At 37.1% G+C, this 26549-nt stretch overlaps 1 protein-coding gene across 7 annotated transcripts in view; it reads right to left on the bottom strand.

Annotated features, from left to right (window-relative positions):
* Window positions 1-26549, bottom strand: part of STXBP5L (syntaxin binding protein 5L) — a 387308-nt gene that overhangs the window by 307670 nt on the left and 53089 nt on the right. For all 7 annotated transcript variants that reach the window (XM_058731249.1, XM_058731254.1, XM_058731252.1 and 4 more), the window contains exon 3: window positions 24536-24633. In XM_058731249.1, coding sequence (XP_058587232.1) covers window positions 24536-24633 — 98 coding nt within the window. The remainder of the gene's footprint in view (window positions 1-24535; window positions 24634-26549) is intronic.

A 26549-nucleotide genomic window follows, 5' to 3' on the forward strand; every position in this document is an offset into this window, starting at 1 on the left:
CAGGCCCAACACTCACTATCTAACTTGTGTATGCCAACCCTAGACCCCCAGACTTCAGTGGATCCACCCTTTCCAGTCACACTTTCCTCAATCACAGCATTATGGCTCCCCTCCCAGAGAAGATCAGCACAAACGTTGCCAACACCTTGTTTCCTGAGCTGCATGCTTTATGGGCCTTGGTCCCAGGGGCAACAGTGGGGTCTCTCCTGCAGAAGATCTCTATGCACCATGTTAAAATTGCAGGCCCCACTCATGCGCTCTGCAGCTTTGCATCAGCCTTCCCGGGTTCTAGCAACTGTAATAGGTCTTTTTACAAACAGACTGGCTCACACCTTGTTAAAACAGCATGCCCCACCCTAGCTGTCCCAGATACAGCATGTCCCCTCTCACCAGGGTGCAAAATGGCAGACACTGTACCTAAACCCTCCAATATACTCTTGGCTAGAGTCAATTCAAAATGGGCTATGAGCCTGGCAGTATGCAAGCAACCCCAACACAGCTGGCACCACTCTAGAGTGACTTCTGCCACGGGGTGAAGGGAAGATAATCACAGACCAGTCAGATGGTGGCCATAGCAGTGGGCTGGGGGCAGACAGTTGGTCTGATTGCAGGCCCCACCTACCAATGAAAGCTTCTCAAGGGATAACAGAGGGAAAGTGCCCTACAGTTTGCTGCTACTGCATCTCTGGCAAACAAATAGTCTTACTAAAGTCAAACCCAAGGCAGCCCCAGAGAATGGCCCCTAACACTACAGGGACCTAACACTGACCAAAACAGGCAAAAAGAGCCATTGAAGATGACTGGAATGGAGGGAAAAGCAGCCAAGAAACAACATCAGGGCACAAGCAATATGCAGAGCAAACAAACCTGAAGCACTAGGTTCTGGTGAACAGGGGATACTGCAGTGCAGGGCACTACAGGACCTTTTCTTCTTTGGGCCATTAATTTAAAGAGAGGGGACATATCTGACTTTCCTAGCATAGAAAGCCTGACTAAATAAGTTAGACAGAAAGAAAAGACAGAGGAATATGCAAATGAAAGCACAGAGCAAAATCACAGCAAAAGACTTAAGCAAAATTGATATAAGTAATATGCTGGATAGAGAATTTAAAGTTATGATCACAAAGATATTCACTGAACTTGAGGAAAGAAGGGATATCAGTGAGACAGTTAACAAAGAGATAAAAAAATGAACCAATCAGAAATGAAGAATACAATAAATGAAATAAAAATTTTCATTTTGATGGAATAAATAGCAGGTAGAGGAAGCAGAGGAATGAACTAATGACCTGGAAAACATTGTGATGGAAAGTAATAGAGCTGAGCAAGGGAGACACAAAAGAATTATGTCAAATGAGAATAGACTTAGGGAACTCAGCGACTCCATCAAGCATAATAATATTTACATTATAGGTATCCCAGAAGAAGGACAGAGGGCAAAGGGAGCAGAAAATTATTGGAAGAAATAATAGCTGAAAACTTCCCTAATCTGGGGAAGAAAACAGAAATCCAGATCCCAGAGGCACAGAAATCCCTCAACAAAATCAAACCAAGGAGGTCCACACCAAGACACAAAGCAATTAAAATGGCAAAAAGTAGTGATAAAGAAAAAATTTTAAAGCATCAAGAAGATCATTACATAAAATGGAAATCTCATAAGGCTACCACAGAAGTTTTTCAGCAGAAATTCTGCAGGCCAGAAGGGAATGGTATGATATGTTCAAAGTGTTGAAAGAAAAAATCTACAACCAAGAACACTCTATCCAGAAAGGCTATTATTTGGGATACAAGGAGAGATAATGAGTTTCTAAGACAAAAGCTAAAGGAGTTCATGACCATTAAAGCAGACCTGCAAGGAATGTTAAGGGGAACTCTATGAGTGGAAAGGAAAGACCATAACTAAGAGTAAGAAAAGTAGGAAGCACAATGCAGTACAAAAAAGAGTGTATCAGCAAAAATCAGTCAAAGAACTCACAAAATAAAAGGATGTAAGTTATGACATCATATGTAAAACGTGGAGGAGGGGAGTAAAGAATGGGTTCAAACTCAAGCAACCATCAACTTAATATAAACTAGTACATGCAGAAGATGATATATGAAAATCTAATGGTAACCACAAATCAAAACCACTAATAGATATGCAAAAAGTAAAGACATAGGAATTCAAGTATATCATGAAAGAAAGCCAGCAAACCATGAAACAAGACAGCAAGGAGAAAAAAGGAACATAGAAGAACTACAAAAACAACCATAAAACAAGTAATAAAATGGCAATGAAAACATACCTACCAACAATTATTTTGAATGTAAATGGACTAAACACTCCAATCAGAACACAAAGAGTGATGGAGTGGATAAAAAAACAAGACCGAACCCATACACTGCCCACAAGAGACTCTTTTCAGACCTAAAGACACCTGCAGATTGAAATTGAGGGGATGGAAAACAATTTATCATGCAAATTGGATGCCAAAAGAAAGCAGGGGTAGCAATACTTATCTCAGACAAAATTGAAAAAAAAAAAGACTCTAACAAGAGAAAAAGAACACATATAATCATAAAGGGGACAATCCACCAAAAGGTATAACAATTGTAAATATTGTGCACTCAACATAGAAGCACCCAAATACACAAAAGAGTTGAGAAGAAAAATAAAGGAACTAATCAATAGTAATACAATAATAGTAGAGGACTTTAACATCCCACCTACATCAATGGATAGACCATCCAAATAGAAAATCAATGAAGAAACAGTGGCTTTGAGTGACACATTAGACCAGATAGATTTAACATATCTATTGAGAACATTCCATTATAAAACAGCAGAAAAAAAACACATTCTTTTCAAGTGCACATGGAACAGTCTCCAGAAGAGACCACAGATTAGCCCACACAACAAGCCTCAACAAATTCAAGAAGATCAAAGTCATACCATGCATCTTTTCTACCAACACTATAAAACTAGAAGTCAACCACAAGAAAAAAACTAGAAAAACAAAAAATACATAGAGGTTAAATAACATGCTACTAAACAATGAATGGGGCAACCAGGAAATACATGAAGAAATAAAAGAATACATGAAAACAAATGAAAATGAAATTACAACAACCCAAAACCTTTGGGAGGCAGAAAAAGTGGTTCTAAGATGCAAATTCATAGCAATACAGGCTACCCCAAGACAAGAAAAATGTTAAATAAACAATCTAAACTTACACACCCAAAGGAGCTAGAAAAAGAAGAAAAACCAATACCCAAAACCAGCAGAAGGAAAGATTTAATGAAAAATTAGAGCAGAAATAAATGATATGCAAACAAAAGAAACAATAGAACAGATCAATGAAACCAAAAGCTAGTTCTTTGAAAAGATACACAATATAAACCTGTAGGCAGACTCACAAAAGAGAGAGAGAGAGAGGACTTAAATGAAATCAGAAAGAGGAGTAATAAGAACCAACACCACAGAAATACAAACTATTGTAAGAGACTATTACAAAAAATTATACGTTAACAAATTCAACAACCTAGAAGAAATGTATAAATTCCTAGAAACATATAACCTCCCAAAGATGAAGCTGGAAGAAATAGAAAATTTGAACAGACCAATTATCAGCAAGGAGATGGAAATCAGTAATCAAAAACTCCCAACAAAAGTCAAGGACCAGATGGCTTCACAGGCCATTTCTATCAAATATTTAAAGAAGAGTTAATAACTGGCTCAGTCAGTTAAGCATCTGACTTTGGCTCAGGTCATGATCTCACAGTTTCTAAGTTTGAGGCCTGCATCAAGCTCTGTGCTGACAGCTCAGAGCCTGGAGCCTGCTTCGGATTTTGTGTCTCCCTCTCTCTGCTCTCTCTCTGTCTCTCAAAAATAAATGAACATTAAAAAATTTTTAAGAGTTCATACCTATTTTTCTCAAACTATTCCAAAAAAATAAAAACAGAAAAACTTCCCAATTGAGGCTAAAATTACCCTGATACCAAAGCCAGATAAAGATACCATAAAAGAGAGAGAGAGAGAGAGAGAGAGAGAGAGAGAGAACTACAGGCCAGTAACTCTGATGAACATGGATGTAAAAATTCTCAATAAAATACTAGCAAATCCAATCCAACCATACATTAAAAGAATCATTCCCCACAACCAAATGGGATTTATTCCTGAGTTGAAGCGTGGTTCAATCACAAATCAATCTGCATAATTGGTTCAATCACAAATCAATCTGCACAAATCACACTGCATAAATAAGAAAAAGGATAAAAACCACATGATCATTTCACTAGATGGATAAAAAGCATTTGACAAACTATAACATTCATTCATGATAAAAATCCTCAACAAAGTAGGTCTAGAGGGAACATACCTCAACAAAATAAAGGCCTTATATGAAAAATGCACAGCCACTGAAAGAGAACATTCCCCATTTGGAGTACTTTTGGAAGAGCGTTTATTGCCTCCCAAGGATAAAAGACCCTGCAGGTGCCAGCCAAAGGCTTTTCAACATCAGGAGACAGAGGTGCGCCCAAAGGGAATATTACCTTTGCTGCCTTTAGTAGTAACAACATAGATTCCACACACTGTGCAGGAGTGGGACTGTTTCTCAGGGACAGAGGAATTCACACAGCATGGAGCTCTACTCCAAAGGAGAGGAGCACATCTGTGCTGGATCCTTTCAGACTTTGGCTTTTGAATCCCAGCTGCTTGCTGGGAAAATGCAGGGGAGTTGTGGCACAGGGTGAGCTTACTGCCTTTGCTATTCTGTGAGGGCTGCCTGAACAGCAGGGGGGTGTGAGATCCCTGGTTCAAGACAAGATATTAGAGTGGCACCATTTTCCCCCCAACAACACCACAGTGGCACTTCAGAGAGCAATACAGCTGCCCCCAGTGGAGGTGGGACCCACTAACACCAAACCCCAACCTCCTGTGCCTGGCAAATGCTTATTTACTGGGACTCTATGCCAAAGCAGCTGACCTCTTCTCTGGAAGACCAGCATAGCCAACACCCCCCATATACCAAATGCTGAGATCCAGGGCTGCAAAACAACACCTATCTTCTTTTTTCTTTGTTTCTTTCTTCTTCAGTTTTTTCTTTTGGAATCATAGTCAAAGTTTCTTGTTTGTATTTTTCATTTCCTTTTCTCCTTTTTTTTTTGCCAAGGCTTTTTTATTCTTTTTACTTCTTTTTCTTTCATTCTTTTTTTTCCCTTTCTTTTTCTTTGTAATCAACCTTATAGTTTTTTTTAATGTTTATTTATTTTTGAGACAGAGAGAGGGACAGAGCACGATCAGGGGAGGGGCAGAGAGAGAGGGAGACACAGAATCTGAAGCAGGCTCTGAGCTGTCAGCACAGAGCCTGATGCAGGGCTTGAACTCACAAACTGTGAGATCATGACTTGAGCCAAAGTTGGATGCCTAACCGACTGAGCCACCCAGGTGCCCCATCCTTACAGTTTTTTGACTTCATTATTGCCAATTTTGATGACTTTGATTTCCTTTTGTTGTCTAATTGCTGATGCTAGCACTTCCAACACTATGTTAAACAACAGTAGTGAGGGTGGACATCCCTGTCATGTTCCTGATTTCAGGGAGAAGGCTCTCAGTTTTTCCCCATTGAAGATGATATTAGCTGTGGGCTTTTCATAAGTGGCTTTTATGATGTTTAAGTATGTTCCTTCTATGCCCACTTTCTTGAGGGTTTTTATTAAGAAACGATGCTGAATTTTGTCAAATGCTTTTTCTGCATCGATTGACAGGATCCTATGGTTCTTCTCTTTTCTTTCATTAATGTGATGTATCACATTGATTGATTTGTGAATGTTGAACCAGCCCTGCAGCCCAGGAATGAATCCCACTTGATCATGGTGAATAATTATTTTTATATGCTATTGAATTCGATTTGCTAGTATCTTATTGAGAATTTTTGCATCCATATTCATCAGGGATATTGGCCTGTAGTTCTCCTTTTTTACTGGGTCTCTGTCTGGTTTAGGAATCAAAGTAATACTGGCTTCATAGAATGAGTCTGGAAGTTTTCCTTCCCTTTCTATTTTTTGGAATAGCTTGAGAAGGATAGGTATTATCTCTGCTTTAAACATCTGGTAGAACTCCTCTGGGAGGTCATCTGGTCCTGGACTCTTATTTGTTGGGAGATTTTTGATAACTGATTCAATTTCCTGGCTGGTTATGGGTCTGTTCAAGCTTTCTATTTCCTCCTGATTGAGTTTTGGAAGTGTGTGGGTGTTTAGGAATTTTTCCATTTCTTCCAGGTTGTCCAGTTTGTTGGCATATAATTTTTTTATAGTATTCCCTGATAATTGCTTGTATTTCTGAGGGATTGGTTGTAATAATTCCATTTTCATTCATGATTTTATCTATTTGGGTCATCTCCCTTTTCTTTTTGAGAAGCCTGGCTAGATGTTTGTCAATTTGTTGATTTTTTCAAAAAACCAACTCTGGGTTTCATTCATCTGCTCTACAGTTTTTTTAGATTCTATATTATTTATTTCTGCTCTGATCTTTATTATTTCTCTTCTTCTGCTGGGTTTAGGCTGTCTTTGCTGTTCTGTTTCTAGTTCCTTTAGGTGTGCTGTTAGATTTTGTATTTGGAATATTTCTTGTTTCTTGAGATAGGCCTGGACTGCAATGTATTTTCCTCTCAGGACTGCCTTCACTGCATCCCAAAGCATTTGGATTGTTGTATTTTCATTTTTGTTTGTTTCCATATATTTTTTAATTTCTTCTCTAATTGCCTGGTTGACCCACTCATTCTTTAGTAGGGTGTTCTTTAACCTCCATGCTTGTGGAGGTTTTCCAGACTTTTTCCTGTGGTTGATTTCAAGCTTCATAGCATTGTGGTCTGAAAGTATGCATGGTATGATCTCAATTCTTGTATACTTATGAAGGGCTGTGTTGTGACCCAGTATGTGATCTATCTTGGAGAATGTTCCATGTGCACTCGAGAAGAAAGTATATTCTGTTGCTTTGGGATGCAGAGTTCTAAATATATCTGTCAAGTCCATCTGATCCAATGTATCATTCAGGGCCCTTGTTTCTTTATTGACCATGTGTCTAGATGATCTATCCATTTCTGTAAGTGGAGTGTTAAAGTCCCCTGCAATGACCACATTCTTGTCAATAAGGTTGCTTATGTTTGTGACTAACTGTTTTATACATTTGGGGGCTCCCGTATTCGGCGCATAGACATTTATAATTGTTAGCTCTTCCTGATGGATAGACCCTGTAATTATTATATAATGCTCTTCTTCATCTCTTGTTACAGCCTTTAATTTAAAGTCTAGTTTGTCTGATATAAGTATGGCTACTCCAGCTTTCTTTTGACTTCCAGTAGCATGATAAATAGTTCTCCATCCCCTCACTTTCAATCCGAAGGTGTCCTCAGGTCTAAAATGAGTCTCTTGTAGACAGCAAATAGATGGGTCTTGTTTTTTTATCCATTCTGATACCCTATGTCTTTTGGTTGGCGCGTTTAGTCCATTTACATTCAGTTTTATTATGGAAAGATATGGGTTTAGAGTCATTGTGATGTCTGTAGGTTTCATGCTTGTAGTGATGTCTCTGGTACTTTGTCTCACAGGATCCCCCTTAGGATCTCTTGTAGAGTTGGTTTAGTGGTGACGAATTCCTTCAGTTTTTGTTTGTTTGGGAAGACCTTTATCTCTCCTTCTATTCTAAATGACAGACTTGTTGGATAAAGGATTCTCGGCTGCATATTTTTTCTGTTCATCACATTGAAGATTTTGTGCCATTCCTTTCTCGCCTGCCAAGTTTCAGTAGAGAGATCCGTCACGAGTCTTATTGGTCTCCCTTTATATGTTAGAGCGTGTTTATCCCTAGCTGCTTTCAGAATTTTCTCTTTATCCTTGTATTTTGCCAGTTTCACTATGATATGTCATGCAGAAGATCGATTCAAGTTACATCTGAAGGGAGTTCTCTGTGCCTCTTGGATTTCAATGCCTTTTTCCTTCCCCAGATCAGGGAAGTTCTCAGCTATTGTTTCTTCAAGTACACCTTCAGCACCTTTCCCTCTCTCTTCCTCTTCTGGAATACCAATTATGAGTAGATTATTTCTCTTTAGTGCATCACTTAGTTCTCTAATTTTCCCCTCATACTCCTGGATTTTTTTTTTATCTTTTTCTCAGCTTCCTCTTTTTCCATAATTTTATCTTCTAGTTCACCTATTCTCTCCTCTGCCTCCTCAATCCGAGCTGTGGTTGTCTCCATTTTATTTTGCAGTTCATTTATAGCATTTTTTAGCTCCTCCTGGCTATTCCCTAGTCCCTTGATCTCTGTAGCAATAGATTCTCTGCTGTCCTCTATACTGTTTTCAAGCCCAGCGATTAATTTTATGACTATTATTCTAAATTCACTTTCTGTTATATTGTTTAAATCCTTTTTGATCAGTTCATTAGCTGTCGTTATTTCCTGGAGATTCTTTTGAGGGGAATTCTTCCGTTTCATCATTTTGGATAGTCCCCGGAGTGGTGCAGAACTGCAGGGCATTTCCCCTGTGCTGTCTTGAATAACTTGCGTTGGTGGGCAGGGCCGCAGTCAGACCTGATGTCTGCCCCCAGCCCACCGCTGGGGCCACAGTCAGACTGGTGTGTACCTTCTCGTCCCCTCTCGCTGTTGTGTGGCGTGGCCCATCTGGGCTACTTGCACACTGCCAGGCTTGTGGTGTTGGGGATCTGGCATATTAGCTGTGGTGGATCAGCAAGGTGCATGGGGGCAGGAGGGGCAGGCTCAGCTTGCTTATCCTTCGGTGATCTACTTTGGGAGGGGCCCTGTGGCACCAGGAGGGGGTCAGACCCAACGCTGGAGGTATGGATCCGCAGAGGCACAGCGTTGGGTGTTTGCATGGTGCAAGCAAGTTCCCTGACAGGAACTGGTTCCCTTTGGGATTTTGGCTGGGGGATGGGCGAGGGAGATGGCGCTGGTGAGTGCCTTTGTTCCCCGCCAGGCTGAGCTCTGTCGTCAGGGGCTCAGCAACTCTCCCTCCCATTGTCCTCCAGCCTTCCCGCTCTCCAAGCAGAGCTGTTAACTTATAACCTTCCAGATGTTAAGCCCCGCTTGCTGTCAGAACACACTCCATCCGGCCCCTCCGCTTTTGCAAGCCAGACTTGGGGCCTCTGCTTGGCCAGCGGGGCTGCCCCCCACCCCCGCCCCAGCTCCCTCCCACCAGTCCGTGTAGCAGGCACCACCTCTCCACCCTTCCTACCCTCTTCCGTGGGCCTCTTGTCTACCCTTGGCTCCAGAGAATCCGTTCTGCTAGTCTTCTGGCAGTTTTCTGGGTTATTTAGGCAGGTGTAGGTGGAATCGAAGTGATCAGCAGGACACGGTGAGCCCAGTGTCCTCCTATGCCGCCATCTTCCCACCTCTCAAAAAATGTGATTTCTTTAGCATTGTACAAAAATGGAATATTCACAGGAAGGCAGAGAGTGACATTATAAGTGCCAGGCTGTGTCAAAATGGTCTTCCTCATTGCCACTTTATTCTGAATGTAATGCAAATAGTGTATATTTACTGGGGCAAAAATTGCAATGATGGGCCATCATTTCTGTGCCATTGGTCGGGGGTTGTGCTTTGTAATTCCAAAGGAATTTTGAAATATTCATTTTCCATGACTTACTTTTAGCTACACTGTCTCTGCCTTTGTTTGCAGTAGAGGCTTTCCTTTAGCTTAAAAAAAAAATAAAAAAAAAAAGAACATCTTACTAAATAATGAATTGAATGTGTTAGGGCATTCGGGTGGCTCGGTCCAATTCTTAGTTTCGGCTCCGGTCATGATCTCATGGTTCGTGAGTTTGAGCTCCAAATTGGGCTCCACCTTAACAGTACAGAACTTCCTTGGGATTCTCTCTCTCTCTCTCCTTCTCTCTCTGCCCCACCCTGCTCATGCTTTCTCTCGCTCTCTCTCTCTCTCTCTCTCTCTCTCTCAAAATAAATAAACTTAAAAAGAAATAATGGGTGTGTTAACCTGGAAATTAAAGAAGAAATTGAAAAATACATGGAAGCAAATGAAAATGAAAACACAACAGTCCAAACCCTTTGGGATCCAACAGATGCAGTCCTAAGAGGGAAGTACATTGCAATTCAGGCCTATCTCAAGAAACAAGAAAGGTCCCAACTACACAACCTAACTTGATACCTAAAGGTGGAGAAGCAAATAAAGCCTGAAGCTAGCAGAAGGGAAATGATAAAGACTAGAGCAGAAATACACAATATAGAAACAACAACAACAACAACAACAACAAACACAGAACAGATCAATAAAACTAAAAGCTGGTTCACTGAAAGAATAAATAAATTGCTAAACCCATAGCCAGACTTGTCAAAAATAAAAGAGAAAGGACCCAAATAGATAAAATCACAAATGAAAGAGGGCAGATCACAACCAACACCAATACAACTATATATTATAAATTGTTTGTACAATAAATACAAACACTCTAAGAGAATACTATGAAAAATTATATGCCAACAAACTGGACAATCTGGAAGAAATGGACAAATGCTAAACTACTAAAACTAAAACTGAAAACAGGAAGAAATGGAAAATTTGAACAGGCCCATAACCAACAAAGAAATTGAATCAGTTATCACCAATCTCCCAAAAAACAAGAGTCCTAGGCCAGATGCCTTCTCACAGGAATTCTTATCAGACATTCAAAGAAGAGATAATACCTATTCTTCTCAAACTGTTCCAAAAAATAAAAATGGTAGGAAAGCTTCCAAATTCATTCTATGAAGTCAGCATTACCTTGATTCCAAAACTAGACAAAGACCCCACTCAAAAGGGGAATTACAGGCCAATATCCCTGATGAACGTGGATGCAAAAATTCTCAACAAGATACTAGCAAATCAAATTCAGCAGTATATTAAAAGAATTATTCACCATAATCAAGTAGGATTTATTCCTGAGCTGCAGGGCTGGTTCACTATTGCAAATCAAACAGTTTGCAAATTTAATATACCACATTAATAAAAGAAAGGAGAAGAACCATATGATCCTGTCAATAGATGCAGAAAAAGCATGTGACAAAATACAGCATTCTTTCTTGATAAAAACCCTCAAGAAAGTCAGGATAGAGGAAACATACCTCAACATCATAAAGGACATATATGAAAGGCCTACAGCTAATATCCTCAATGGGGAAAAGTGACAGTGCTTTCCTCCTATGGTCAGGAATATGACAGGATCTCCACACTCACCACTGTTGTTCAACTGTGTACTGGAAGTCCTAGCTTCAGCAATCAGACAACAAATAGAAATAAAAGGCATACAAATTGGCAAAGAATTCAAAATTTCACTCTTCTCAATACTCTACATGGAAAACTCAAAAGACTCCACCAAAAGACTGCTAGAATTGATACATGAATTCAGCAAAGTTGCAGGATATAAAATCAGTGTACAGATACCAGTTGCATTTCTATACACCAATAATGAAGCAACAGAAAGAGAAACCAAGGAATTGATCCCATGTACAATTGCATCAAAAACCATAAGATACCTAGGAATAAACCTAACCAAAGAGGTTAAATATCTGTATGCTGAAAACTGTAGAAAGCTTATGAAAGAAACTGAAGAAGACACAAAGAAATGGAAAAACACTCCATGTTCATAGATTAGAAGAATACTGGTAAAATGTTGAAACTACCAAAAACAATCTACACATTCAATGCAATCCCTATCAAAATGACACCAGCATTCTTCACACAACTAGAACAAATGATCCTAAAATTTGTATGGAACCAGAAAAGACCCTGAATAGTCAAAGTAATGGGGTTTTTAAAATAATTTTTTTATGTTTATTTATTTTTGAGAGAGAGGGTGATGGAGGGGAAGAGAGAGAAGGAGACAGAGGATCTGATGCAGGCTCTCTGACAGCAGAAAGCCCAATGTGGGGCTCAAACTCACAAACTGTGAGATCATGACCTGAGCTGAAGTCAGATGCTTAACCAACTAAACCACCCAGGTGCCCCTCAAAGTAATGTCTGAAGAAGAAAAGCAAAGTTGGACATATCATAATTCCAGACTTCAAGTTGTATTACAAAGCTATAACTATCAAGACTGTGTAGTACTGGCACAGAAACAGATACATAGATCAAGGGAAAAGAATCTAGTACCCAGAGATAGACCCACAAATGTATGACCAGTTAATCTTCAACAAAACAGGAAAGAGTATCCAATGAAAAAAAGACAGCCTCTTCATCAAATGGTGCTGGGAAAACTGGACAGCAACATGCAAAAGAATGAAACTGGACCACTTTCTTACACCATACATAAAAATAAATTCCAAATGGATGAAACACCTAAATGTGAGACAGGAAACCATCAAAATCCTAGAGGAAAACACAAGCAGCAACTTCTTTGACCTTTTCTTACTTAGACACATTGCCAGAGGCAAGGGAAACAAAAGCAAAAATGAACTCTTGGGACTTCATCAAGATAAAAATCTGCACAGCAGGAGCGCCTAGGTGGCACAGTCAGTTAAGCATCTGACTTCGGCTCAGGTCATGATCTCACAGCTTGTGAGTTCGAGCCCCACAGCAGGCTCTGTGCTGACAGCTCGGAGCCTGGAGTCTGCTTCAGATTCTGTGTCTCCCTCTCTCTCTCTGCCCCTCCCCTGCTCACACTCTGTCTCTCTCAAAAAATAAACATTAAAAAAAAATTTAAAAACATCTGCACAGCAAAGGAAACAATTAATAAAACTAAAAGCCAGCCTACAGAATAGGAGAAGATATTTGCAAATGACATATCAGATAAAGGGTTAGTATCCAAAATCTTTAAAGACCTTATCAAACTCAGTACTCAGAACACAAATAATCCATTGAAGAAATGGGCAGAAGATATGAATAGACACATTGAAAGACACATGAAAAGATGTTCAATATCACTCATAATCAGAGAAATACAAATCAAAACCATAATGAGATACCATCTCACACCTGTCAGAATGGCTAAAATTAACAACTCAAGAAACAACAGATGTTGGCAAGGATGAGGAGAAAGGTGAACACTTTTGCATTGTTGCTGGGAATATAAACAGATACAGCCATTCTGGCAAACAGTACGAAAGTTCCTGAAAAAATTTAAAATGAATTAGCTTATGACCCAGCAATTGCACTACTAGGTTTTTATCCAATAGATACAAAAATGCTAATTCAAAGGGGCACACGCATCCCAATGTTTATAGCAGCACTACTGACACTAGCCAAATTATGGATTATGGAACAAGCCCAAAAGTCCATCAACTGATGAATGCATAAAGAAGATGTGGTATATATATATATATATACATATATATATATATATATATATATATATATATATATATATACACACACACACACACACACACACACAATAGAATACTACTTGGCAATCAAAATGAATGAAATCTTGCCACTTGCAACAACGTGGATGGAACTAGAGTATATTATGCTAAGCAAAATAAGTCAGAGAAAGACAAATATATGACTACACTCATATGTGGAATTTAAGAAACACAAAAGATGAACACAGGGAAGCGAAGGAAAAATAAGATAAAAACAGAGGGGAAGGCAAGCCATAAGAGACTTAAATATAGAAAACAAACTGAGGGTTGCTGGAGGGAGGTGGGCAGGGGGATGGACTAAGTGGGTGATGGGCATTAAGGAGGGCACTTGTTGGGATGAGCACTGGGTGTTATATGTAAACAATGAATCACTGGGCTCTACTCCTGAAACCAGTCCTAAACTGTACCTTAACTAACTTGAATTTAAATAAAGTTTTTTTTTAAAGAATGATTTAAAAAAGTTAAAAAAAAAATACTACACTAAGATCCAGTAATAGTGTGGATATTTATCCCCCCCCCAATAGTGGATATTTATCCCTCCCCAAAAAATACTAAAACACTAATTCAGTGATACATGCACCCCTATGTTTATAACAGCATTATTTACAATAGCCAAATTATGAAAGCAGCCAAAGTATGCATCAATGGATGAAGGGATAAGAAGATGTGGTATATATATGCAATGGAATGTTATTCAGCCATAAAAAGCAATGAAATCTCACCATCTGCAACAACATGGATGGAGGTAAATAGCATAATGTCAAGTGAAATAAGTCAGAGGAAAGACAAATATCATGATTTCACTCAGATGTGGAATTTAAGAAACAATAAAAAAACAAAGAAAAAGAGAAAAGCCAATAAACAGACTCTTAACTATAGACAACAAACTGATAAACTGATAGTTACCAGAGGGGAAGTGAGTAGAGGGATGGCTGAAATAGGTGATAAAGAGTACCCTTATGATGAGCCCTGAGAACTGTTGAATCACTATAATGTACACGTGAAACTAATATAACACCATATGTTAACTATATTGGAATGAACATTGAAAGTTAAAAAAAAAGAAAACATACAGATGACCAACAGGCAAATGAAAAAATGCTCAGTATCATTCACCATCAGGGAAATGCAAATCAAAACTACAATGAGATATCATCTCATACCTGTCAGAATGGCTAAAATCAAAAACTCAAGAAACAAGTGTTGGTGAGTATGTGGAGAAAAAGGAACTCTTTTTTACTTTTGGTGGGAATGCAAACTGGTGCGGCCACTGTGGAAGACAGTATGGAATTCCTCAAAAAATTAAAAACAGAATTACCCTATGAACCAGTTTTCACACCACTGGTTATTTACCCAAAGAACTGGAAAACATTAATTTGAAAGGATATGTGCACCCCTATGTTTTGCAACATCATTTGTATATCTGTGGTGTTGGTTGTGATATGTCCTCTTTCATTCATGATTTTATTTATTGAGGTCCTTCTTCTTTTGTTTTCACAGAGCTAGAATAAACAATCCTAAAATGTGAATGGAACCACAAAAAGATCCTAACAGCCAAAGCAATCCTGAAAAATAAAAATAAAACTGGAGGAATCATGATTCTGGATTTCAAGTTATAAATCTGTCAACCTCAAGACAGTATGGTACTGGCACAAAAACAGACACATAGATCAATGGAGCAGAATGGAAAACCCAGAAATGGACTGACAACAATATGGTCAACTAATCTTTGACAAAGGGACTTCATCAAGATAAAAAGCTTCTGCACAGCAAAGGAAAACAATCAATAAAACCAAAAGGCAGCCTACAGAATGGGGAAAGGTATTTGCAAATGACATATGTGATAAAGCATTAATATCCAAAATCTATAAAGAACTTAGCAAACTCAACACCCAAAAAACAAATAATCCAGTTAAGAAATGGGCAGAAGACATGAATAGACACTTTTTCAAAGAAAACATCCAGATGGCTAACAGACACATGAAAAGATGTTCAACATCACTCATCATCAGGGATACACAAATCAAAACCACAGTGAGATACCACCTCACACCTATCAGAATGGCTATAATGAACAACATAAGAAACAGCAGGTATTGGTGAGGATGTGGAGAAAAAGTAACCCTCTTGCACTGTTGGTGGGAATATAAACTGAAGCAGCCACTCTGGAGAGCATATGGAGTTCCCTCAAAAAAACAAAAAACAAAATAGAACTACCCTCTAATCCAGCAACTGCAATACTAGGTATTCACCCAAAGGATACAAAAATACTGATTCAAAGGGGTACATGCACCCCGATGTTTATAGCAGCCTTATCAACAATAGTCAAACTACGAAGAGAGCCCAAATGCCCATCGACTGATGAATGGCTAAAAAAAATATGGTAAAGAGGCACCTGCGTAGCTCAGTCAGTTAAGTATCTGACTTGGCTCAGGTCATGATCTCACACTTCATGAGTTCAAGCCCCACACCAGGTTCTCTGCTATCAGCACAGAGCTCACTTCAGACCCTCTGTTCCCCTCTTTCTCTCTCCACTTTTCCCCTTCTTGTTCTCTAAACAAAGTATTAAAAGAAACAAAGTATTTTTTAAAAAAGATGTACTATAAATGTACAATGGAATATTACTCAGCCATCACAAGAATGAAACCTTGCCATTTGCAACCACATGGATGGTGCTAGACTGTATTATGCTAAATGAAATAAGTCAATCAGAGAAAGACAAATACCATACGATTTCACTCATGTGTGGAATTTAAGAAACAAAATAAACATATGTGAAGAGGGAAAATAAAAGAGGAGGGAGGGAAACAAACCACAAGAGACTCTTAATGATAGAGAACAAACTGGGGGTTGAAGGAGCTAGATGGGTAATGGGTATTAAAAATGCACTTTTTATGATGAGCACTGGGTGTTGTATGTAAGTGATGAATCACTGAATTCTACTCCTGAAACCAATATTTCACTGTATGTGAACTAAAACTTAAATAAAATTACTTTCATAAAAAATAAATAAAAATAAAAGTTTAGTAGAATTGTTTTAAAAATAAAGAAACAGAATGAAATGAAAACACAACATATTAAAATTTCAGAGTGAAGAACTCCAAATCTGCCAATATGAAGTAGCTCCATTCCTCCCAGTTTCTGCCTCTTACAACCTAAAAAAACAAGCAAAAAAACCCCTGAATATAAGATTCCAAACAAGCAGAGGAAAATTCTAAAAGATAGAAAGGAGGAGGAATGGCAAAGCAACTCAGGAGGGTGACACAGCAGTGATTTCCTTGGGTTTCCTTATTGTGTCTCATATATCCTAGACAATGCACCACAGAAGTCTCCAACCCAGAACCATCAACTGATAGAAAAAGGAAAACAGAAACAAAACCAAAAACTCCATGAAAAGGCAATTTTCCCAGCCAAAGGACTGAGAAGACAGGATATCCTAAAAACAAATTTTGGCATCACCCACCTTATAGTAGCAAACTACAAGGAAAAACTCTCCTCTCCTGGACTCCACATAGTTCAAAAGGGTTGACTAGGGAACTGATCTTCCACTTATCCTAACCCCACCCTTCAGAGAGCACACTCCAATTTGTTCAGCAGAGAGTGGTTAGGGACACAAGCAGGGAGTTAATCATCTATCCCCTGCCTGGCAGAAGCAGGTAGCACTCTGTTTCACTGTCAGGTGGTATTAGTGCATTAAGCAGGATGCTGACCTGCCATCTCCAGACTAATGGAGGCAGGTGGGAACACTCCAACCTGATGGGATGGTATTAGTGAGTTTGAATGAGCACTTGGTCCTACATCCCCTTCCTAGCATAAAAGAGGCGTTCTAATTCTATTACCAAGGTAGCATCAGTGAAGTCCAGAGACAACAAGATTGAATGAGATGGTATGAGGTGGAACTTCACACACACGTAAGGCTTCACACATACACTACTAGTTTTCCAAGTCAGCAGGGAAATCATTAGGAAGTTGAGTATCCACATCCACCTGACAATAAGCAATAGGCCATAACACTGAACAAGGTGGGCAAATCAGGTCTAGTCAGCACACATACTGTGTCAAAGGATCCTACTAGGAGCTGAACCTCTACTCACGTTAGTGAGTTAGAACAAGGCAGTTCAAGGAGTGATTGATACCATGCTTCCTATCTCTCCTGATGTCACTGGGCCCCCACAGGAAGATGAACTTCCATCCCCACACATCAGAAAATGAGGTGGTATGAGTCAGTATCCACTTTTGCTGGCGGGGAGGAGGTGTTGACATGGCTCGTCACAAAATTTGAATATACACACCCACCTGGCCCTCAAGCTACACTTCAATGGGAGGACTTAGTGGTTTAAAAAAAATTATTAGTAGCATCCAAATTTCCTAATATAATACCCAAAATATTCAGGAAACAATTGAAAATCACTCATCATACTAAGAACCAAAATAATGACATTTGAACGAGAAACAATAATCAATACATGCCAAAATCAAAATGAATCAGATGTCATAATTATCTGAAAATGATTTTCAACAGCCATCACAGAAATCCTTCAATAAAGAATTATGAATCTTCTTGAAACAAATGAAAATAAAGATCAGCAGTTAGAAATTCCTAAAAGGAAATAAAATCATAGAACTGAAGAATATAATAACCAAGATAAAATTGGATAGGTTCAATAGTAGAGTGGAGATGACAGAGTATAAAAATCAGTGTACTTGGGGAGAGATCAATAAAATTTACCCAATCTGAACAAAAGAAGGAAGAGACTAGACTAGGGAAGCACAATAAACAGTCTTAGGGGACAAGAACAAAGATCTACCATTCATATAACTGGAGTCCCAGAAAGAGAGAAGAAAGACAGTGGGATTGAAAAACTTTCATAAGAAATAATGGCTGGAAACTTCCCAAATTTAGTGAAATACTTAAACCTACATATTTGGAAAGTGGAGCAAACACCAAATAAGATAAGCCCAGAAATATCCATGTCAAGAAACATCATAATTAAACTTCTGAAAACTAAGGGGAAAAGCTCTGGAAAGCAGCCAGACACAAAGCATTATGAATGAACATGAATTTGAATGACAGTAGATTTCTCATCTGAAACTACAGAGGCCAGAAGAAAGTGGTACAACATTTTTCAAGTAATAAAATAACTATCAACTGTGTATATACAGCAAAAATATCCTTGAGGAATGAATAATAAATATATTCTCAGATGAAGAAAAACTAAGACAATTTGTTTCCAAATCTACCCTTTAAAAAAGTCTAAAGAAAGTTCTCTAACCAGAAGGAAATGAAAGTTCTCAAATCAAAATCCCCTATTTTCACCTTAAAAACCCTAGTAAAAGAAGTCTTGGAACTTCAGAAAGGACATAAGAATGGGTAAAATTTTGGGTAAATACAGTATATTATTTGACTTCTTATGAGTTTCTTTTTTAATTTTTAATGTTTATTTATTTTTGAGACAGATGGAGACAGAGCATGAGCAGGGGAGGGGCAGAGAGAGAGAAGATGACACAGAATCCAAAGCAGGCTGAGCTGTCAGCACAGAGCCTGACGCAGGGCCTGAACTCATGAGATCATGACCTGTGCTAAAGTTGGACACTTAACTGACTGAGCCACCCAGGCGCCCCTACTTCTTATGAGTTTCTTAAGTCACATTTGATGGTTGAAGCAAAAATTATAGCACCATCTGATATGATTCTGCTCAAGACATTTACAGAAAATATATAAAATAACTATACTATAAAAGCAGAGAGGGCATAGGGACCTAAATGAAAGTAAGGCTGCAGTTTCCCTTGAAGTGAAAAAATGTTGATACCAGTAGACCGTGATAATTTATGTATGTTTGTTGTAATACCAAGAGCAACTACTAAGAAAACTCTACAAAGCAATATACTCAAAACAATATAAATAATTCAAGATTGAGTTATTTTAAAAGTTCAAAATAACTCCCAGGAAAATAAGACAAAAAGGAACAAAAAAGAGAGGAAACAAGCAGAAAACAAGTAAATAAATTGGCAGAATTAAGCCCCAACATATAATTACCTGATAGTAAATTACCTTAAAATATTAATTAAGTGAAGCAGACTGACATGGTAGATTGAAAATAAAATGATCCTACAAAATCAATATATGAAAATCAGTTGCATTTCTATATACAAATAATGAATTATCAGAAAGAGAAATTAAGAAAACAATCCATTTACAATTCCATCAAAAAGAATAAAATACCTAGGAATAAATTTAACCAAGGATGTGAAAGACCTGGACACTGAAAACCGTAAGATATTGATAAAGAAACTGAAGAAGGCACAAATTAATGTAAAGATATTCCATGCTCATGGATTAGAAGAATTAACATTTTTAAAAAAAAATATCCATACTACCCAAAGCAATATACAGATTCAATGTAATCTCTATAAAAATTCCAATGGCATCTTTCACAAAAATAGAACAAACAATCCTAAAATTTGTATGAAACCACGAAATATGTCAAATAGCCAAAGTAATCTTGGTTAAAAAAAAAAAAAAGCTAGAGGCATCTCACTTCCTGATTTCAAACTTATTATGAAGCTACAATAATCAAAACATTATGGTATTAGCATAAAAACAGACATACAGACCAGTGAAACAGAACCAGAAGAGCATAAATAAACCCATGCATACATGGTCAACTAATATTTGATAAGAGAACCAAGACTACTCAATGGGGGAAAATACAGTCTCTTCAATAAATGGTGCTGGGAAAACTGGATAGCCATAGGCAAAAGAATAAAACTGGACCACTATCTTAGAGTATACACAAAAATTAACTCAAAATGGTTAGAGTTGAATATAAGACCTGAAACTATAAAAGTCCTAGAAGAAATCAAAGGCAGTAAGCTCCTGGACATCATTCTTAGCAATGATTTTTTTGGATATGATGCCAAAGCAAAACTAAACAAGTAGGACTACATCAAACTAAAAAGCTTCTGTTCAACAAAGGAAACCATCAACAAAATAAAAAGGCTATCTACCAAATGGGAGTAAATATCTACAAATCACATATCAATATCCAAAATATATAAAGAACTCATACAACTCAATAGTAAAATAAACAAACAAAAACACATCAGATTAAAAAATGGAATCAGAGGATCTGAATAGATATTTTCAAAAGAAGATATACAGATGGCTAACTGGTACATCACTAATTATCAAATAAATGCAAATCAGAACCACAATGAGATATCACCTTACACCTATCAGAATGGCTATTACCAAAAAGACAAGAAATAACAAGTGTTAGTGAGGATGTGGAGAAAAGGGGGCCCTTGTACACTGTTGGTGGGCCTGTATATTAGCACAGCCACTATGGAAAACAGTATGGAGTTCTTCCAAGGATTAAAAATAGAATTTCCATATGGTCCAGAAATTCCACTTCTGGGTATTTATCCAAAGGAAACAAAACACTAACTTGAAAGATGTATGCACTCCACGTTCATTGCAGGAATATTTATAATAAAGAAGATGTGGAAACAACCTAAGTGTCTGCTATGGATGAATAGATTAAAAGAAAATACATACACACACAAACATACACACTCTGGAATATCATTCAGCCATAAAAAAGAAAGAAATCTTGCCATTTGCAATAACATGAATTGACATGAAAGGCAGTACACTGAGTAATATTTCAGACAAGTACTGTATGATATCCCTTAAATACAAACAAAACAAAAGAAAACAACAAAAAACAAAAAACACCAAACTCACAGATACGGAGAAAAGACTGGCAGTTGTTGGAGGTAGGGGTTGGGTTGTAGGAGTTGAGTGGAATCAGTGAAGGTTGTCAAAGGTCAAATTTCTACTTATAAAATAAGTAAGACCTAGGGAATATAGTGTACATCACTGTGACTATAGTTAATAAATTGTGTATTTGAAAGTTACTAAGAGAAATTTTTAAAGTTATCACAAGAAAAACATTTTTGCAACTGTGTGTGGTGATTCATATCAACTAGACTTATTGTAGAGATCATTTGACAAGATATATAAATATTGAATCAATATTTTGCACACCTAAAACTAATGTCAATTACAGCTCAATTAAAGGAAAAAAGAAAATGACCTAACAATATGCTATCTACAAATAAACTACTTCAAGTGCAATGACATATTTAAGTTCAAAACAAAAGGATGGAAATAGAATATGCAAATATTAGATTTTTTTTAAAAGCAGGAGTGACCATATTAATATGAGACAAAGTAAATTTCAGAGCAAAGAAAATTATTGGAGACCAATAAAGACATTACATAATGATAAAAGAATCAATCCAGGAAGAAGACAAGAATTCTAAATGTATGCATACCAAACCAAAGAGCCTCAAAAATACAGAAAGCAAAACCTAATAGAACTGGAAAAGGAGATAAATTTATCCAAAATTATAGTTGGAGATCTTAATACACTCTTCTCTTGGGATTTGATAGAATCATCAAACAGAAAATAAGCAAGGATATAGAACTCAACAACACAATCAACCAACAATATCTTTTTTTTTCAACCAACAATATCTAGTTGACAAATATAGAACATTCCACTCAACAAGAATGCACATGTTTTTCCAGAGTCCATAGAGCATGCCCCAAGAAAGACCATATCCAAGACCATAAAACAAACCTTAGCAAACTTAAAAGAACTGAAATTATACTATATGTGTGTGTGTGTGTGTGTGTGTGTGTGTGTGTGTGTGTGTGTACCACAGTGGAATCAAATCAATAACAGAAAGACAAAATTTCCAAACACTTCCCAATTAATTAAAACACTTCTAAGTAATTCATGGTCTCAAGATATGTCAAAGGCAATTTTTTTTAAGTTTATTTATTTTAAGAGAGACAAAGAAAGCACAAGCTAGGGAAGGTTGGAGAGAGAGGTAGAATCCCAAGGAGGCTCCACATGGTCAGTGCACAGAGCCCAAAGCAGGGCTCAAATCCACAAAACAATGAGATCATGACCTGAGCTGAAATCAAAAGTTGGACACTTTAACCGACTGAGCCACCCAGGCACCCCTCAGAGACAATTTTTAAAACTATATATAATTCAATTAAAATGAAAACACACATATCAAAATTTGCAGGATTCAGTTAAAGCAGTGCTGAGAATTACACTAAATGCATACCTTAGAAAAGAGGAAGAATATCAAATCAATAATCTAAGTTCTGACTTCAAGAAACTAGAAAAAAGGAGCAAAGTAAGCTCAAAGAAAAGTGAAGAAATAATAATGATGATTTATTAAATAATAAAAATAATAAGCCAGAAAAAATTGAAAACAAAGAAAATGGAGGAAATCAAACAGCTAGTTCCTCAAAAAAGAAATCAATACAATTTAAAAACTACTAGTAAGACTGACTACACACAACCAACATTCAACTAAGATAAAATAGAAAACCAAAAGAGTCCTATAACTACTAAATACATTGAATTTGTAATACAAAATCTCTCAAAATAATCTCCAAGCCTAGGTATTTTCACTAGAGAATAATACCAAACATTTAAAGAATTAACCCCAATTTTACTCAATCTCTCCCAGAAAACAGAAGAAGAAACACTTCTCAGTTCATTTTATGAAGCTAATAATACCCCAATATCAGAACCAAAGACAATACAAATAAAAATTTAACTCAAAATAGAACTGTACTTAAATACAAAATGTATAACTATATAATTTTTAGAAAAAAAAAATTTAAAAATTAAGATCCAGGGTTAGGCAAAGAGTTCTAAGGAGTGATACCAAAAGCACAATCAATAAAGAAAAAATGATAAACTGGACTCTGAAAAATCCTGTAAAGAGGGTCAAATGTCAAGCTATAGACTAGAAGAAATAATTTATTTGACAAAAGAGTAGTATCTAGAATACATAAGAATACCACAATGAGATATCACTACAAAATTATCAGAATACCACAATGAGATATCACTACAAAATTATCAGAATGGCTTAAAAAAAAAACAAGATGCACTAATAATGATGTGAAGATACAAAATGTAAAATGTTACAATCCCTCGGGGAAACAGTTTGGGATATTCTTATAAAACTAAATTTTGAACTACCATAGAGTCCCTCTAACGGCACTTCTGGGCAGAGAAATGAAAACATGTTCACAGAAAAACATGTACATAAATGTTTATAACTGCTTTAATCATAATAGCCACCAACTGGAAACCCAGATGTCCTTCAATAAATGAATGGCTAAACACACTGTGGTACTTCCATACCATGGAATATTGCCCAACAATTAAAAAAAAAATACTGATACTTACAACAACTTGGATGAATCTTCAGAGAAGAAAAAAGCAAATCCCAAAAGTTTACATACTGTATGATTTCATTTATATAACATTCCTAACATGGCCAAATTACTAAAGTGAAAAACAAATTAGTGATAGAAATCAGGGATGGGGTGGGAGAATTGGAAGGAGAGGATGTGGTTATAAGGGGGGAATGTGAGGAATCTTGGTGGTAACTGAAACACTCTGTACTTTGAGAATATCAATGTCAGTATCTTGGTTGTGATATTACACCATAATTTTGTAGGACATTACTTTTGGGGGAAATTGAATGAAGAGTGCATGGGGTTTTTCTGTATCATTTCCTGCAACTACAATTAAATCTGTATCTCATGGAAGCAACAACCTAAGAATCAAAATAAAAAATTCAATTAAAATGGAATGACACTAAAGCATAATTTGAGAGGAAATTTATAGCACTACAGACATGTATTAGAAAAGAAGTTCTCAAATCAATAACTTCAGTTTCCACCTTAAAAAATAGAAAAAAAAGATCAAATTAACTCAAAGTTAAGCAGAAGAAAAAAATAAAAAGATCTAAGCAGGAATCAATAAAACTCAAGTTAGGAAAACAATGTAAGAAAGCTCTGAAGCCAAAATTTGTTTCCTGTGAAAATCAATACAACTGATCAAAAAGAGAGGGGGGGGGGAACAAATATTACCAATATCAAGAATTCAAGATAGGACACTAATAGTTCTCCCACAGACATTAAAAATATGCCAATAAACTGGACATTGTGGGTTTTCACAATCATTATTCATTTCAAAATAAATCAACTTTATTTGGTCATATTTCACTTACCTGAATATTTAAGGAAAAGTAATTGGTATTAATACAACAAACACTGAACCAAAAGTTAAGGATACATTCGTATAGCACCTGTTCTTGTCCCAATAGCCAAGATTTTCTGAACTGGATCAAAGGCTAATGCTGTGGGCTGATAAGGAAAACCATGCCGAACTGTCTGAAAGAGAGCAGATAGTAAAAATAATCACCAGGAAAATAAAAATTAAAATCACAAGATACCACTATCCAACTACCATAATGACTAAAATAAGTATTTTAATTAAAAAAAAAATCACCATATGTTGGTAGGAGTGTAAAATGACACAAGCACTATCTGTCCTATGACCTATATTTCACTCCTATTTATGTATCCAAGAAAATAAGAGCATATGGCCACATAATTTGTGTAAGTATGCCCCTAATAGCTTTATACATAACAACCTGGAAAAAGTGCTAGTGTCCAACAAGAGAATCAAAAAACAAAAATGTGGTATACTCCTACAATAAACTACTACTCAACAGTAAAAGATAAAAACTAGTAACAGATGCAACAACATGGATGATTCTCAAAAGCATTATGCTAAATAAAAGCAGCAATACACAAAACAGTGCATATAGTATGATTATATTTATATTAAAATTTGAACAAGCAAAACTAATCTATGGTTAAAAAAAATCAGAGCAGTGATTGACTTGAGGAGAACTCACTGGATGAGGGTATGAGGGAATTTTATTGAGTCAAGATAATATTCTATATTTTGATAGAAGTTTGGATTACACAAGTGTATACATTGGTCAAAACTCATCAAATTGTACAATAAAATTTATGATTTCTCTGTATGTAAACTGAATGTCAAAAAAAGAAAAAAGCATTATTAACAAATATTTAACTCTAGTTAATGATATGCACACTGAGGTTTTAAGAAGTAAAGTGTACTGACACCTGCAATTTAATTCAAAATGCATCCAAAGAAGTAATATGGTTAGACAGATGGATAGACATATATGATAAAGCAAATATAGCAAAATGGTAACTGTCAAATCTAGGTGGTGAAAATGTATGTTACGTGTGTGTATACATGAATGTTCACAATGTAACTTTTTTAATTCCTCTGTATGTTTGAAAGCTTTCATAGTCACACAATGGAAAAAAAGAAAAAATATAGAGTTGATAATATCATAAAGATGATAAAACTAACATAAGGATATCCAATAATATACAGGAATTAATTTCAACATGAAATATAACTTTTCAAAGAAATAGAGGACCCACATAGGTCAGGGAAAGGGGATTCTAGAAGGAGCTTGGGAAGATAGTAGAGTAGGAAGACCTTGAGCTCACACCATCTCATGTTTACACCTAGATATCATCCACATCCAAGTAAATAAACCCTTATGATCTGAATAAAGTCAGAACAAATTCTACAACTAAAAATAAAAAAGAAGCTGCATCTCTGAATGGTTAGCAAGGACAGAAAGGCAGAAGGAGGCTGCCTGCAGGAGGGCAGGAGCTGTGCACTCAGGGAAGAGAAATGGGCCCTAGCACCAGGGAGCACCACAGTAGGGGGCAGGTACTAATCCTCATAATGTTTGGCTTTGAAAATCACGGGGGATGAATTCCCCTGGAGCCTGGAGCTTTAAAAGTCAGCTGAGTCAGCACTGGGCTAGCTAGCCAGGAGGGCAAGTGATAGCTGGGTTGCTGCCCTTAAAAAGACAGAAGAGGCAAAGAAGCAACATAAAAATGGCAATTAACACAACACAAGGGACAAACAGAAGACAGACCTGTTCATGCTGATCTCAGAGTGTGTTAGATTACTTCTCTGAAAATGAGGGAGCTGGCAGGCATCATTTTCCTCCCCCCAGCATCCCCCGCCCCCACCCCAGCATAAACACAGGGTCATCTGCCAGAGGAAAGGTTGCATAGACCCTTGCTAACTAACCTGTTAGCAGTATGCCATGCCCATGAGTTCTCCTGGGGATTTGCCCACTCCAACCCTGCTAGCCCTGGCCCTGGGTTCAGAGCCAATTTTGTTAAAGCTGCCCATGAAAAATTATTAGAATAAAGGAGTTCAGTAAGTTTGCAAAATTAGTTGT

The sequence above is a fragment of the Neofelis nebulosa genome, chromosome 5 (genome assembly GCF_028018385.1).
Source record: "Neofelis nebulosa isolate mNeoNeb1 chromosome 5, mNeoNeb1.pri, whole genome shotgun sequence".
In the NCBI taxonomy this organism is placed as follows: domain Eukaryota; kingdom Metazoa; phylum Chordata; class Mammalia; order Carnivora; family Felidae; genus Neofelis; species Neofelis nebulosa.